General features: G+C 34.5%; 1 protein-coding gene across 1 annotated transcript; it reads right to left on the bottom strand.

The window, feature by feature from the left end:
- Positions 1-12,272: 12,272 nt before the first annotated feature.
- On the bottom strand, positions 12,273-14,997 carry LOC112758307 (ubiquitin-conjugating enzyme E2 variant 1C). The gene is made up of 4 exons (XM_025806938.3): positions 14,659-14,997; positions 13,800-13,939; positions 13,140-13,265; positions 12,273-12,816 (listed from the first exon to the last, which is right to left on the bottom strand). The coding sequence occupies exons 1-4, from the start codon at positions 14,690-14,692 to the stop codon at positions 12,676-12,678; spliced, it is 441 nt and encodes a 146-aa protein (XP_025662723.1). The 5' UTR covers positions 14,693-14,997; the 3' UTR covers positions 12,273-12,675.

The raw sequence follows: 14,997 nt of genomic DNA, 5'->3' as shown, positions 1-14,997 counted from the left end.
GTGATGAGTTGCTAATACTTTTGTATTAAAATTTGTAGTCAATGCAGTGTCAATTTATGCCAACTCCAACCATGCGTCTTTTGGAAGATCAGATAAAGGCCTGTGCATATATATTTTCAGCATCGCTAGATCCATCGTAAGTTAATTTGATATTTTCTTTGTTGTCGATGAATGAGGGCCAATCTAATGTGTTTCGGTTTTTAATGGATACAGTGAAGAACTTGTCGTAACAAATACAATCAGAGCAACTAGATCAGACTTTGCACATTTCATACCTGACAGAGCCATTACTGATAAGGTACAGAAGTAATCTATTAGGTAATCTACGTTCGGTTCTGGGCATGATCTCTTAATATATATTTGGATTGTGATCCAGATTCTTGAATTAGCGGCATTGAAATGCACTGATGATCAATCTGATGTAAGTTTCAAGACAACATGGCAACTTCCACCGAGATTTGTGGTATGTTCTATAACCCTGAAAAGATAAGTTCATTTATCTTTAGTTACAAATGTAATGATGAAATAGAACTATACTTCTTTATCATGTACTAAAGACTATATTGGTTTGCATTAATGAACTAGGTGGATGTCTTCAACAAGAAAGATTTAAAGAAGAAGATGGAAGACTACATTTATAAATTTATGCAACCTACTGCTGATTTAAAATTTGTAAGAATTTTTTCTTAAGATTCATTGTTGGATACAGTTTTCCATTATCAGCATACATAACCGAGGGGCAAATTTTTATGGTTTAGATATACGTTCCTATTCAAGAGGATGACCACTGGTATCTAATGGTAATATCGGTTTGCGAGCATACAATTTATCACATGGACACCCATTTTAATGATGACAGAATTCGCTATCGTGAACGTGTTATGAAGACACTAGTAAGTCCGTGGAAAAATTTACATAAGCTTATTAGATCTTATTATGTTTTTATTATTTAACCAGTGAAATGAAATCAGGCACACGTACTGGAGCAAGTCATCACGTCGAATTTTTACAAGGATGATGGCATTCAAGAGTATAATAAACAATTTCATGACTACAAAATTGAAAGACCAGAAGATATACCTCAATGTTCCTCAAGCTTGAACTCTGCAACTTGGGTGATGAAGTGGATGGATATGACTTATGAATTTAAGCCATATGGTAACAACAAGGTGAGCATTTATAAAACAAATCTCTAATATTTAATCCCTATTTTTTGGTACTAATTCATAATGTATAATTTCTAGCTTGATGATCACGATATTCGCATGATAACCGCGGTGCATATACTCCGGAGTCGGATCAACTATAAGAAGCCACAGATTATAGCATCGGTCGAGAAGTTTTGGAATATGCACAGTTCTTATAATTAATCTAGATAGAGTGTAATACTTTGGTTAGTGCGTATTTATTTGTTAGAGTTAGTGGATGTACTTCTTGCAAATTTCTTTAAATGACTTCTTAAACAGAAATGTATTGCTTCGTTACTTTTCTCAATTTTACTCTATTTCTATGCACCGTATGGAGTTTTAGTTTAATTGATTTTAGAAACACATATTTTTAATGTCATTCCCATTGATTATTTCAATAACCATCTCATACAAACATTATTTTAACAACCATCCCATACAAATATTATTTCAAACTATAAGTGATAAATTTGTAAATAAATAAAGCAAAATAAAACCATGACGATGTTCTCTTACTTATTAAGAAAATAATATTATTTTGTTACTTCTTGTTTCTAAAATGATGAAAAAATATTAAAGTAGAAAAAATGAAAACACATTTTTGTTCTACTCCAACCTTAAATTTATCCATTTTAATCGTGTTTATGAAAATAAATTCTTGTAATCGTTATTTATATTTGTGACTGATTAGTTTTAAAACCCGAATCTTAGTTCGTTACAACTAGGGGTGTTCGCGGTGCGGTTTGGTTCGGTTTTTGAGTGAAAAGTCATCCGATCCGATTGTCTAATTAAACTGCGGTTCGGTTTGGTTCGATTTTTTTATCGAAGCCATCCGAACCAAACCAAACCAATTAAAATCGGTTTGGTTTGGTTCGGTTTATTCAGTTTTTTTAGTCAATTAAAAAAAATACTATTATACTATTTCACAAAGTCATAACATGATATATTTCGAATCATTTATTTTTTGGAAGGAAGAAATCACTCTTAGACGAATTACCAAACATTATTAGTATACATCAAAATCAATTCTACAAAAGTTAGAATGCAAACAAAGCTTTCCTCTACAATAGGCCTATTCTAAAAGTACCCATGACCTCTTCCTTAGACACCAATGTAAGAAGTGGAATGAGTGCAAAAGAAAGTTAAATTGATTGAACCACATTGAGCCATGCATTCATATATATAGAATTGTCTTGCATATGTTCCTGTAATTGTGCTACTTTATCCTGCTGATAACAAACCAATTCCCCATATATATAGAATTGGAAACAAAAGTAATAAATCATTCTAAATCATACTAAATCAGTTCAAAATTAATTTTTTATTTTCTCAAAATAACTAATAATAATAATAAACCAGAAGCAGTTTCATATCAATTTTTCGGATATTATCAGATAATAACTAACAGAACAATAATCTCAGTATGAACAGCAAACAGAACAGTAATTTCAGTAATTCAGTATGAACAACCCATAGGCAGTTTCATAATTCAGTATGAACAGCAATGTCAGTATGAACAAACCAGTAAATGTACATATCGAAACTAAATTGGAGTAAAATACTGTTAAAATAGAATATCAAATGACCAAACAAAAAAATCAATATGTCAACCAAAAAATGATACAAAATTTTATAAATACCCTCCAGATGCTGCTGCAGATACAAAAATAGGTTCCACATGACTGCACTTTATGTCCAAGACACTGCAAAACCACATGTATTAGAATGGGTACAGTCAAAACTGAAATTATCAAGACTGCTCCATTTTTCCGAGTAATAATCTTGATATGTTTGTCTTCATCACCAGTCAAGCTTACCTAACAGTTCCATCTAGAGAAGCACTAGCAATATTGTTCCCGGAAGCAGAGAAGCAACATCGGCTGATTGGACTAGTGTGCCTCAAGAACGTCTCTTAAAAACACCACAATCAGAACCTAGAACCCTAACAATCAGAGATAATACACATTCAAAAGCTAAAATCCCCAAATACAACAAACAGCATAAACAAATACAACAATCATCAACAATCAGAACCAAATAATCACCCTAAATACCAAAATCGATAAATCTATCAACAAAAATTCATAAACAGTTGAGTCAAGTTAAAAAACACTAAAACAGCAGCAGCAAGTACCAAACAGCAAAGATTATCAATTTCACAATTTCACATTAAAGATCAACAAACAGAGGCTCTGGGGAGAGAAGACGGAGACACGAACAAAAAAGCCCTAGACACTAACCTTCGATGGAGGCACGGACGGCGACCAGGGAGACGACGGCTACCCGGGAGACGACGGCGAGCGGCGATACGGCAGCAAGTTGCTCCAAGCCAACAAAACAGAGATAGCCACGGAGGTCGGACGGATGACAGGAAAGCAGGACGCCGAGCTACAAGAGAAGGCCAGGCCACGGACGGCGCCGACAGCACGGACGGCGGCAGCACTGCGGCAGAACCGTTGCACATTGCAGAGAGAACCTAGGGTTTTGGTTTGGTGAGTTAAGATGAAGAGCCGTCGAGGACCTGTCGATTTACTGGGTTCCGGACACGGGGAACAGGAAGAAGCGGCGGTGCTGAGGAACTGGAGACGGCGGCGGCGCTGAGGAACTGGAAACGGCGGCGGCGACGATGGAGGGCTAGGGTTCCTTTGCTTCAGAGTTCTCCAGGGAGTGATTAGTGAAATGAAATAAATGAATGATTGGGAAAGGGGGGGTTTGGGTGGAGAGGTGGAGTGGATCCGTTTTTTTTTTTTTAATTAAGAGAGGCGTCGTTTTTTCTGAACCGGCCGGTTACCGGTCCGGTCCACCCGACCGGTTCTCAGCCGATTCAGAGGTTTTTCAGCGGTTTTGTTTCGAACGGTTATAAATAAAGGACCGGATCGCGTACATTGCTGGTTCTCAATTGAACCGGAATCGACTGGACGGTCCGGTCCGGTTTTCAGAACTTTGATTATGATTTATCAAATAATTAATATATATAAGTAGCCAGCACGGCAGCACTAAACAACAGTTGAATACTAATTACGATAATTCTAAATAGACAAAAAATATTAATAAAATCTCATTACACCTAGAAAGCATAAGCACGACTATTGGAAGAATGTATAAAATCTCATCAATATAGTAAAAAAGAAAAAATACAGTTACGGAACTGATTTTCTACCCAAAAACATTAAAGTTTATGGACGTTGCTAACTATCACTATCTAACTCAGCCGTCGCTTCGGTACACATGTCTCCATCGTCCGAACCGATTGCTTCATTTTCTATAACGTTGTTGTCAATGTCCTTTTGCCAAGGACATGTTGTCTTCTTATGTCCTTCCATTTGACAAACACTACAACGTTGCCGCTTCTTCCTCTTAGATGGCTGTCCTGAGCCTCCAGTGGTTGGATGCACATACGGATTGCTACTTCTAGCTACACCTGAGTGAGGTTGATTATCTCCTTCGTCTGCAGCCTTGTAAGATGAGTACAATCCCATAATTAAATCACGTGTCTCTTCGTATCTCTCTGGTACTTTAGCAGCAACAGCAGCCAGTTGTTTAGAAAATTCCACCAAAGCACTTTGACGACTAATAACAACAGCATCCCTGGTGAACCCACTTGGATCATTGAGTGCTGATTTAACCTTTTTTGTCCATCTATCCAATACCAATGACCGGGGAATCTCACGGATGTCTCTGTCAACCAGAACTTTCACAATATGTTCGCAGGGAATACCAAATGACTCCATTCGTAAACAGGTACACATGAAGATCATTTCTTCTTGACGAAAATCAACGGTCCACGTAAAATCGGGCCTCCCATGCTTACACACAGTGTACTTTATGCAATCATCGGTATTATCTATGTTCAGAACTCGCATTGATCCAGCTCTGGAGAGAAATGGCCGAAAGAAAAGAAATATCTCATGAGTGTATAACTCAGCAGCATATCTCTCTAGCAGCTCTATACAAGTTTGCATGACGGGCACCCCACGTGTAGATTCATAATCAGCATTGAATTCGTTAAAGCGCATGTGTGCTACACACCTTTGAAAATGCTCTACAAAACTTGTCAAATCATACCGCGACCCCACATACCTTCCCACAACTGAGTGTAAACCTTCACATCTTGATGTAGTTCTAAAGCCAGCAAAGAATTTTCCTCTTAGATATGCAGTAGCCCACATATGCTTCTCTTCGTACATGTTGATCACCCAGGGCTTATCCTCAATGCCAAATTCTTCAATAAGCTGAACCCACTTACGCTTAAACACGGGAATCTCGTAGTCTCCTGTCATAATTTTTCTAAATTTAGATGTAAACGATGGATTCCCAACATTGCTAGTTGCATTTCGAATAAGGTGCCAAGCGCATAATCTATGTCTGACTTCGGGAAATACATCTCTCACTGCATTCCTAATCGCCATGGCCCCATCAGTTATGATTGAGGTCGGGGTCTTGCCCCTCATTGCAAACATGAGCTGACGCAGGAGCCAAACATATGTATCAGTAGTTTCGTCCGCAATTAACGCAGCAGCAAAAACAATTGTTTGGTTGTGGTGGTTAACCCCGCTGAATATTACTAATGGACAACTATACTTGTTCTTCTTGTACGTAGCATCAAAAGCTATAACATCCCCGAAGAGTCGGTAGTCTAGTTGGCTAATCCCATCAGACCAGAACAAATTACGTAACAAACCTCTTGAATCGTGACATGCCTTGAAATATAATTGGGGATCCTTCAACCGCATATCCTCCAACTTCTTCAACACTCGTGCTGCATCTCCAGGAATTTGACGCCTTTGCCGAGCAATCTCATTGTACATATCTCTGGGACCATAGCCAACAAATTCGTACCCGCCTGCTTGACTAGCTAGAAGACCAAATATCTGTGAGGTGCTGATCCCTGACTTTAGCATGTTCATCATTTGCATACTATCTGCCTCTGACATTTTTCTGTGGGCAGGCAACATAGCACTGAATTGTGTATCCAATAGATCATGGTTGTGTTGGTCAGAGAAATAAAAGACATGCCACCTTCCACTTTCTGGTACAAATTTAACATCCATTCGGGCTTGACATCCAGTTCTTGTTTCCAATCTAGGTTCCTTCTTCCTCTTTTCCATCGTGTAATATTTCTCCATCCTGAATCCTTGCCTATGGCATACAAACATTTGTCTGTAAATCTCGCAACTACTATTTTTGAAGGTCTTGCTCTTCCTTGCACTAAAGCCCTTCGACTTTGAGTACTTCATATAAAAATCAAATGCAAGCTGCAAAGTAGAAAAGTGGTATTTGCCAATTTCCTCCGCAAAATTCTCACTAAATCTCAAAGATGTAATGTCTTGCACGGAGTCAACCGCATAAGCGGCTTCAACAATATAATCTGACACATCAGATTCAGAAAAAAACGCTCCATCGGTAAATTCATCTCTGAAATCTTGTTCGAATTCATTCTGTTCATCCATCATATCTTGGTCACTTACTAGCTCTTCTTGTTGGTTAAAGTCATCGTCCTCCTGGTATTGCTCATTCATCTCAGTGTCCGTAAATATACCTGACATCTTAAAATGTCCAATGAAAAAAAAAATCAGTAGGCTCCATTTTATAACATTACATACAATAGATAGATTCGTATATTGCTAGCAGGAACGGATCCAGAGATTTTAATATTGAGGTGCCAATTTTTATATAATTTTTTTAATCTATAAAAATAATTAACATATAGGTATTGGAGTTAGTTTTTTAATAGATTTATTAAGATACATATAATTATAATTTTTTCCAACAATTTTAGTTTTAATATGATAATTACATAAATAAAATATAACTTTAACAATTGTACATTACAAATTTATAAAATACCATATAATTTATAACGGGAGTTTGCTAACTTATTAATTAAAATTCATTCTTTCAAAAGTTTTAAAAAAATTTGAAAATAATATCTACAGTACATAATGTGATTACCAAAACATAACTACTTAAGTTATTATTAATATAAATATATGAATGTTAAATATATTAATATAAAAAACAATTAATTTTAAAAAAATAAATATAAAAATTATTATATAAAAACTAATTGGAAAGGTACAAAGACTTGAGGGTATGATATTAAATTAGTTAGGTAAAAATATTAGTGAATTAACAATTAAGACATAAATCTATTACATATTGAAAAATAATACATATAAAACTATTAAATTACCTAATATTTGTTTTTATTTTTTAAACACAAATTTTATATATAAGTATAATTTCTTAAATTTTTGGGGGGTTCAGGCCACTACTCGCCCCCTCTAGGTCCGTCCCTGATTGCTAGCTAATTAGTAATAAAAAATAAAAACATCTATTCACTTTTTAGTTATTCTCAATGTCTTGTCAGTTAATAAAAGATAAAAAAAAAATTCATTACACAATCAATTTTTACGAATAAAGTATCGAAACGAATAATTGGAAAATTAGAGATTCTATCCACTTACCTCGATTTTGTAATCAAAACGATGGATTGTTTTCTGAACACTACAATGAAAAAAATTGATTGGACCTTTGCTGATTGCTGCAACGGTGATTGTCAATTAACGATGAAGACGGATAAAAAATAAAAAAAAATGGATATTCAGTAGATGGATGGATGTTCGAAAGAAAAACAATGAAATTTTTTATAAAGAGAATGATACACGATTTTAATGGTGGGATTGAATAATTGGTGATGGATTATTCTCCAATTTATAATGTTAATATTAAGGAAAAGATAAGATTAGAGTATCTAAATCAAAATAAAACCTTAAAAAAGGAAGATAGAATTTTAAAGATAAGATAGATGAATAAGATGATAATGTTTAAAAACGAAAACAAGACCGACATAGGCGTAATACATCGCGTTCCAATCGATTGAATGATCATTTCAATCGATTGAATTTGAATTCACACACACTACAATCGATTGAAATTGGCAAACTCATATTGTTTGGGTAAATTCAATCGATTGAGTCACAAAAGCAATCGATTGAATTTGGTGAGACCTAGGTTGTTTTGAATCATTCAATCGATTGGAAATTCTAAACAATCGATTGAATTACAAAAATCCAATTTTTTTTCATCATTCAATCGATTGGATCGTATGACCAATCGACTGAGTTATGCGAAAATCATGCTTTTGGCAAATAATAATAATAATAATCTTAGACGGATCAATCGATTGTTTTGTTATTTTAATCGATTGGAATACACTTAATTACAGTATCAATCGATTGGTTTTATATGCAATCGATTGAAATTGAAATTGATGATAATTCAATCGATTGCACTTAGAAAACAATCGATTGATACAGTTATTAAGTGCACTCCAATCGATTAAAATAACAAAACAATCGATTGGAACAGTGTTTAAGTGTACTTCAATCGATTGCACTATCAAAACAATCGATTGAATCCATACAAACACATTGTTTTCAAGACCTGATTGCATCTTAAGAATATAGATAAACTAAAAAAGCCGTCAGCTAAATTGATTCCATCATCCAAGAAGGTCTTACAATTCAAACAAACCTAGTACCTTTAAGAACTCTATATACGAATTGTAAAAATCAAAGCTGTACAAGAATATTGCTATAAAACAATTTCTTCATGGTCCAGGCCTTGGGATGATGCCCCTTGGGTTTGTGATGCCCAGATTAGTGCATAGATAGTCAATTGCTTCTCCCTGACGATTGATAGCTTCCGTTTGCCTGTCTTGACGCTGCCTCATATCAGCAAATTGCTCCTCCATATATACTCTCATGCTTCGCAATTCATCCATCAAATCTTGCATTGTTGGCGAAGGAGGGGGTGGTGGTGGGGGTGGCTCTGTTTGTGCTTGCACCTGGTCTTGTGGTTGCCCTTGAGCCTGGGGTTGTTGGGCATCCGGATCTCTTCCCATCTGTCTTAGAGTGCTGTCATCAATCTTGGCTACATTAGTCAAGACAACACTTTTCTCTTCAGTTAAGTCAATTCCAAGCCATTTGAAAATCTTGGTCCAATGGCAAGCATATCCTAAACCAACACTTGATTTTCCTTTCTTCATCTCAAGCATATGATGAACCATAAAATAAGGCCAGTTTATCTCCTTTCCAGTCACCATAGCCCAAAGCACTAAAATATCTTCGTTAAACAAGATTCCATGATTATGTTTTCTTGGAATCAACATGTATGAAAACAAATACATCAATATACGCTGCTCAATCCCCAACCCACTGCAACTTATATTACCTCTAGCATCCATTTGTGGATTCTCATATTGTAAACTCTGCAAACCAACTAATCTGTTGTATTCACCCCATTCCTCATCTGCGGCAAGACCACCAGTAAATTTTGCCCCATGATAAACTAGACTCCATTGTTCAGCTAGTTCTTGCAAAGTAACTCTATAATGCTGTTTCCCTAAATCAAACTCAATCAGCGGCATTACCTCACCCTCTTCATCAGGTTCAGGAACAACATAATTCAAAGTACTATAAACAGCCCTAACCAAGTGCGGGTAATACTCATCCCTAGTTTGTACATAATCAACTAAGTGGTGTGTTTGCAATGCATTCAACACCAAATTAAAATGTCTATCCTGAAGGAACTCGGTTGTTATGTACCTGGGAGGAACAATTGGCCTAGACTCGAACTTCTCCACATAGTTTTTCAGTGCCCTTTGAGACGGCAGCCACCTTGCCATGTAGTGTGATGAAGCAACCAGTCTGGCGGAAGCAGAGCTTTCTCCCTCAACCCTGGCTCTTTTGGTGTTCTTAGTTCTGGCCATTTTGGGGATACTGGTTTTGTGGGTTTTGTAATGAATTGGTTGAGGTTTAATAATACGAATGTAGGACGGAGTGGATGTTGGTGAGATTGGAGAAGAAGAGAGAAGAAGATGAAGCTTTCTGGTTCGATGAGAGAAGAGAGCGGTGCAGAAATGGGGGTTCGAATGTTTTTAAAACGTTACTTCTAATTCAATACGCATGGTTTGGGTTTAATATATAGCGATTTTGAAATTTCAATCGATTGGATTACAATACCAATCGATTGAATGCTGAAAAAAACACATTTAGGACACTTCCCAATCGATTGAAGTTTCAAACCAATCGATTGAATTAGAAGTTACGTGCAAAGTTCAATCGATTTTTAGCCAGAACCAATCGATTGAATATTGAAATCAATCGATTGTTTGGAAGAATTCAATCGATTGAAATCATAAACAATCGATTGAATTACATAAATTTCACATTTAATTCATTGTTCAATCGATTGGTTACTTTGACCAATTGATTGATTTATGTAAAACCATGCTTACCAGGAATATCCAATCGATTGTTTAGTGATAAACTGAAATCCAATCGATTGGGTTAAATTTCAATCGATTGGTTCGATAGTCCAATCGATTGGATTTCAGCGAAACACGATTTCATGACTCCTCAAGAACGTCTCGGATCGAATGTAATATTTTAATCAATTGGGATCCATGGAAGATATAATTGTTGTTGTTTTTGTAAATGATTGTTAATGAACATGATAGATTTATGATAAATAAATAATTTGTAAAATAAAAAATAGTTTCTATAATTAAATAAAATATAAGGGGTTAATTTGCAATTAAAAATAGTTCAAGGACTACATAGCAATTGATAAAAAAACTTTAAAAACATGTTTTTTACTTGGATCACTAAGTAGTCCAAAGTTACCTGGACCACCGAATCCTGAGCCATTTAAGGATTTATCGATAACTAATAAATTACTGTATGCATAAGACAAAATTTAAATTCATAATACTTGTTTATAAACTAACCACTAGACCAACTTCACTGTTACATAAAGTTAGGATCTAATCCACTCTCTAAAAGGAACGTGGCAAAACATCTGCAACAAGCCCTAGTACACGCCAAAAGCAATTGGGTTCAACCTGGCCCAATAAAGCCACTAAGACCAAAATTATTTTATACTAACACTATATTAAAATTAAATTTATTTTTAATTTACCTTTATAACAAAAACCAAAATTTCTTATTATAATTTTCATTCTTAAAAAAATTCAACTCTCCCAAAATATATATTCTCTCTTTTTACACCATAAAAATGACAATATTACAAATGTTATTTTGACATCAATATTTTTAAATAATTAAATATAATTTTTTTGTTTTATTAATTAAAAAATTTAAATATATAAATAATTAATAACAAACTATTTTTATAAGATGTCAAGAATATATGATGTTTGAATAATATTTTTTTTATAAATATCTATATGTACCCAGAGTAATATTGACAGATACATTGATATAATATTTAAATTAAATATATATAAATATTACCATTAATTTAAATGTATGTAAATACGTAAAATTATATGTTTTTTGTTGGTTAAAATATGTAAATACATTTTTATATTTGTGAAACTGAATATATCTAAGTCATCAAAAAAGAAAAAAAATATATATTAAAATAAATAAATATTAATAATTTTTGTGTGTAAAGTTAATATTTTTGAAAAAAGAGAGCCTACATTCAAAAAATCCAAAAATAAAAAAACCATACAAGGTCTAATATTATCTTTAATAATTAATTAACATAAATATAATTAACCTATTTAATTAATACATTATTTACATGTTACATAAGACAAAATACACTACATTTTCCTTATTACATGTCAAATCTTGTCTCTTGATTTACTCTTTTTCTAAACACTTGTTACACTACCCTTTTGACAATACAAACATACATGTAGAAGAATCTTTCTTTCTACATCATAAAATTCACCATCAAATAATAAATAAATCAACACAATATCCTATTAAGAGAATGAGTTAAATTTTTTCTTTAGTTAACAGTGAGATTACTTAATCCAAAAGTCTAAGTGACATCTCTTGAGTAGGATAGAACTCAATTCAAACACCAATGGCTATTATCCTCTTCAAGGATCACATTGCCAAATTTAAATAATAGAAATGAGTACATAGAATCTCAAACAAGTGGCTCTACATACTCAAAAGTTTGAAACACTTGTTAAATATACTCTAACGTCTTAAGAGCATGCACGATTTTCTCCTCATATATGAGTAAGCAACAAATCCATCCTAAATCGAAATAGCCCCTTTTCCATTTGGCTTCAGCTTACTTACATGTTACAATGCATAAAAATAAAGAAAGAAAGAAAATAAAAGCGGAAAATTGAAAGCATTAATCCGAAGGGAACATTACTACTTAAAAAGAGTTGCTTTCAATATTTGACACACACAGTTTTGATTTTTTGTTTTTTTAATCAAACAGCATCCCCTTCAGCACAGTTAACAAAGATAATTAAAAACAACTCTGAAGCCATGGGAGGGAAAATATGAAGCTTTTTTTTTGGGAGGTTGGGGAGGGGGGCATTCCCCTAATATGATCTTGAATTCAGAATGATCCACAAAAGGCATGACACACTATATATTGCATACTGCGAATGCAATATGATCCCGACATCTATATGCGACCTTGGACGCTAAAAGTAGGTGCCTTCTGGTGGCTGGACAAGCTTCCGGTTATGAGGGGCGGCCATTTCCTTCTTCAGCTGGGTAAGTATGTCCTCCATAGTGTACTCTCTTTGCCAGTTTGCGAGAAGGCCGAATTTCTTTGGTTCAACCTGTTTTCATTCACAAGTCTATAAATCTTGCTACAAAGAAAATTTGCCATCAAGTTCGTTAAATCAGAAAACCATGTATAAACCGTAAGTGATAAGGGATGGGGATGAGGCAACCCTGCACTTTCTCATCACCGGGAAGGAGGAATATATTTCGATATTCCTCTCATTAGTTAGAACTATATGCTATCATTCATCTCAAAGTTATCGAAAGAGAATTCAAGTGGAAAACGTCGTAGTAAGCATAGTTTATGTATCAGAAAACATCATGCTCTAAACAAGAAATATTTAAAAGCTGAAAGCATGTATGGAATTATAAATGATACCACTCCAGTTTCATGATTAACACAAGTCATGTTGATCCTTGAATGAAACCGAACACTTGGGGGCTTTTCTGGGTAGTCTTTGTCACAGAACAGCTTCAACTGATAAATTCTTCCCTCATGAACAGTCTAACAGAGAAAAAAAATTGAAAAATTACACAATTATTTCAAGTAAATTACAGAGAAAAAGATGTACTTAAATTAAACTTTGAAATTTATAGATAGATAAATAGCTTATAATCTAGAATTCTCTACAACTGGAGCAAATACGCTACATTAATCAGGCAATAGCAACGATCCAACACCCCAACAAAAGGTCATATATATATATATATATATATATATATATATATGATACACTATGTCATTCTATTATCAATAACACTACCAATTATAAGTTAGCAGTCATCAACGTCATCATGCATACTTAAGTTTCAGAAAGATAGACAGGGTAGTTGAATCTTGCACAAACACATGCTCCGTTGCTAAGAGCTGCGAGTAAGGTCTCAAATTTTAGAAAGTCTAACTTCCACACTTTAATTGATTCTAGCATTGAGGATTAAGCTAATTGCTTCATGTTAATTCAATAGTTTAAACAAAATAAGCTGAAATGCACACATACAAAAGGAAAAATTGAAGTAATGCGGCAACATAGCTATTTACATTGTGGGGGCCGATGATGGTTCCAGTCCAAGAGCGCATGTAAATGTCATCTCCATCATCCATTCCATAGCTAACTGTGCCATCTCCAATACCTTTTTCTCCGCGTTCAAGTTCCTCCAGCAATCTGAAGTTCCTAGGAACTGCAACCGAGAATAAACAACACACACTTAACAACTCACACTACCAATCTTAAATTGAGCTGAAAAATTAGCATCTTCTAATATCAAAGAGAAATAATTTACATTGCCACACAGTGGTTCATAATAACATTTCAATAATGCATACTTATACACAAACGTATTTATTTAAACCCAAAACAAGTGTAACATATCTATTAAACCTCAAAATCATCACAAACATGTTTCATGAACAATCTCAGTAATTAAAATGGCAGAATTAACTCATGCAACAATCCATTTATCACTCAATCAAGGTATTATTAATGACTAACCATCATTTCAAGTTTTCAAGTTCTCAACCCCACGAATAAAAATTCAAATTACAAACGAAATGCACAAAATCAAACAAAAGGCTAATCTATTAATACATCAATCAAAGTAAACCCACAAAAAAATATCAACAAATAAAAGCCCCAGCTGAGAAAACTGAAATCACGATCCAAAATTCCACCGGCATAAAACGAAACAAGAAAACATACATATTATATTTATTAATTATTGTTTTTAACGAGAAAAAAATAACGCATCGAATGTTCTAGGTCAACGGCACACAAACATGAGCAAAATCTAGAAACTCGAAGAAACAAAAAAATCAACAAAGAAAAAGAAAAAATAAAGAAAACGAGAGAGATATTATAAAGGAAAAGGTACGGTTGAGGTGTATAATAAGGGTTTCTCACCCACGACACTGGATCCTGCTGAGCCAAGCGTCATGGATATAGCAGAAAGAGGGGTTTTGGCGATGTGGATGTTGCGGATCTGATGAAAGAGAATCGAAGTTTGGTGAGGGAAGACGCAGAGAGAGGCGAAGGAGAGAATCTGGGGTGCGGTGAAATTGGGAATTGGGAAGAGAAGAAAAGAAAGAATAGGGTGTGTGTGTGTGCGCGACTGACGAATAAGGGAACAAAGGAAAAAGGAGGAAAAAAATGTGAGACTAGAGGGTAATGTAGTAATATTATGGATTTTGTCTACTTAATGATGAGAAATGGAAAATTGAAGAGAGAGAGAATAAGAGAAAA

The sequence above is a fragment of the Arachis hypogaea genome, chromosome 2 (genome assembly GCF_003086295.3).
Source record: "Arachis hypogaea cultivar Tifrunner chromosome 2, arahy.Tifrunner.gnm2.J5K5, whole genome shotgun sequence".
Classification (NCBI taxonomy): Eukaryota; Viridiplantae; Streptophyta; class Magnoliopsida; order Fabales; family Fabaceae; genus Arachis; species Arachis hypogaea.
This window is presented reverse-complemented; position numbering and strand designations above follow the sequence as displayed.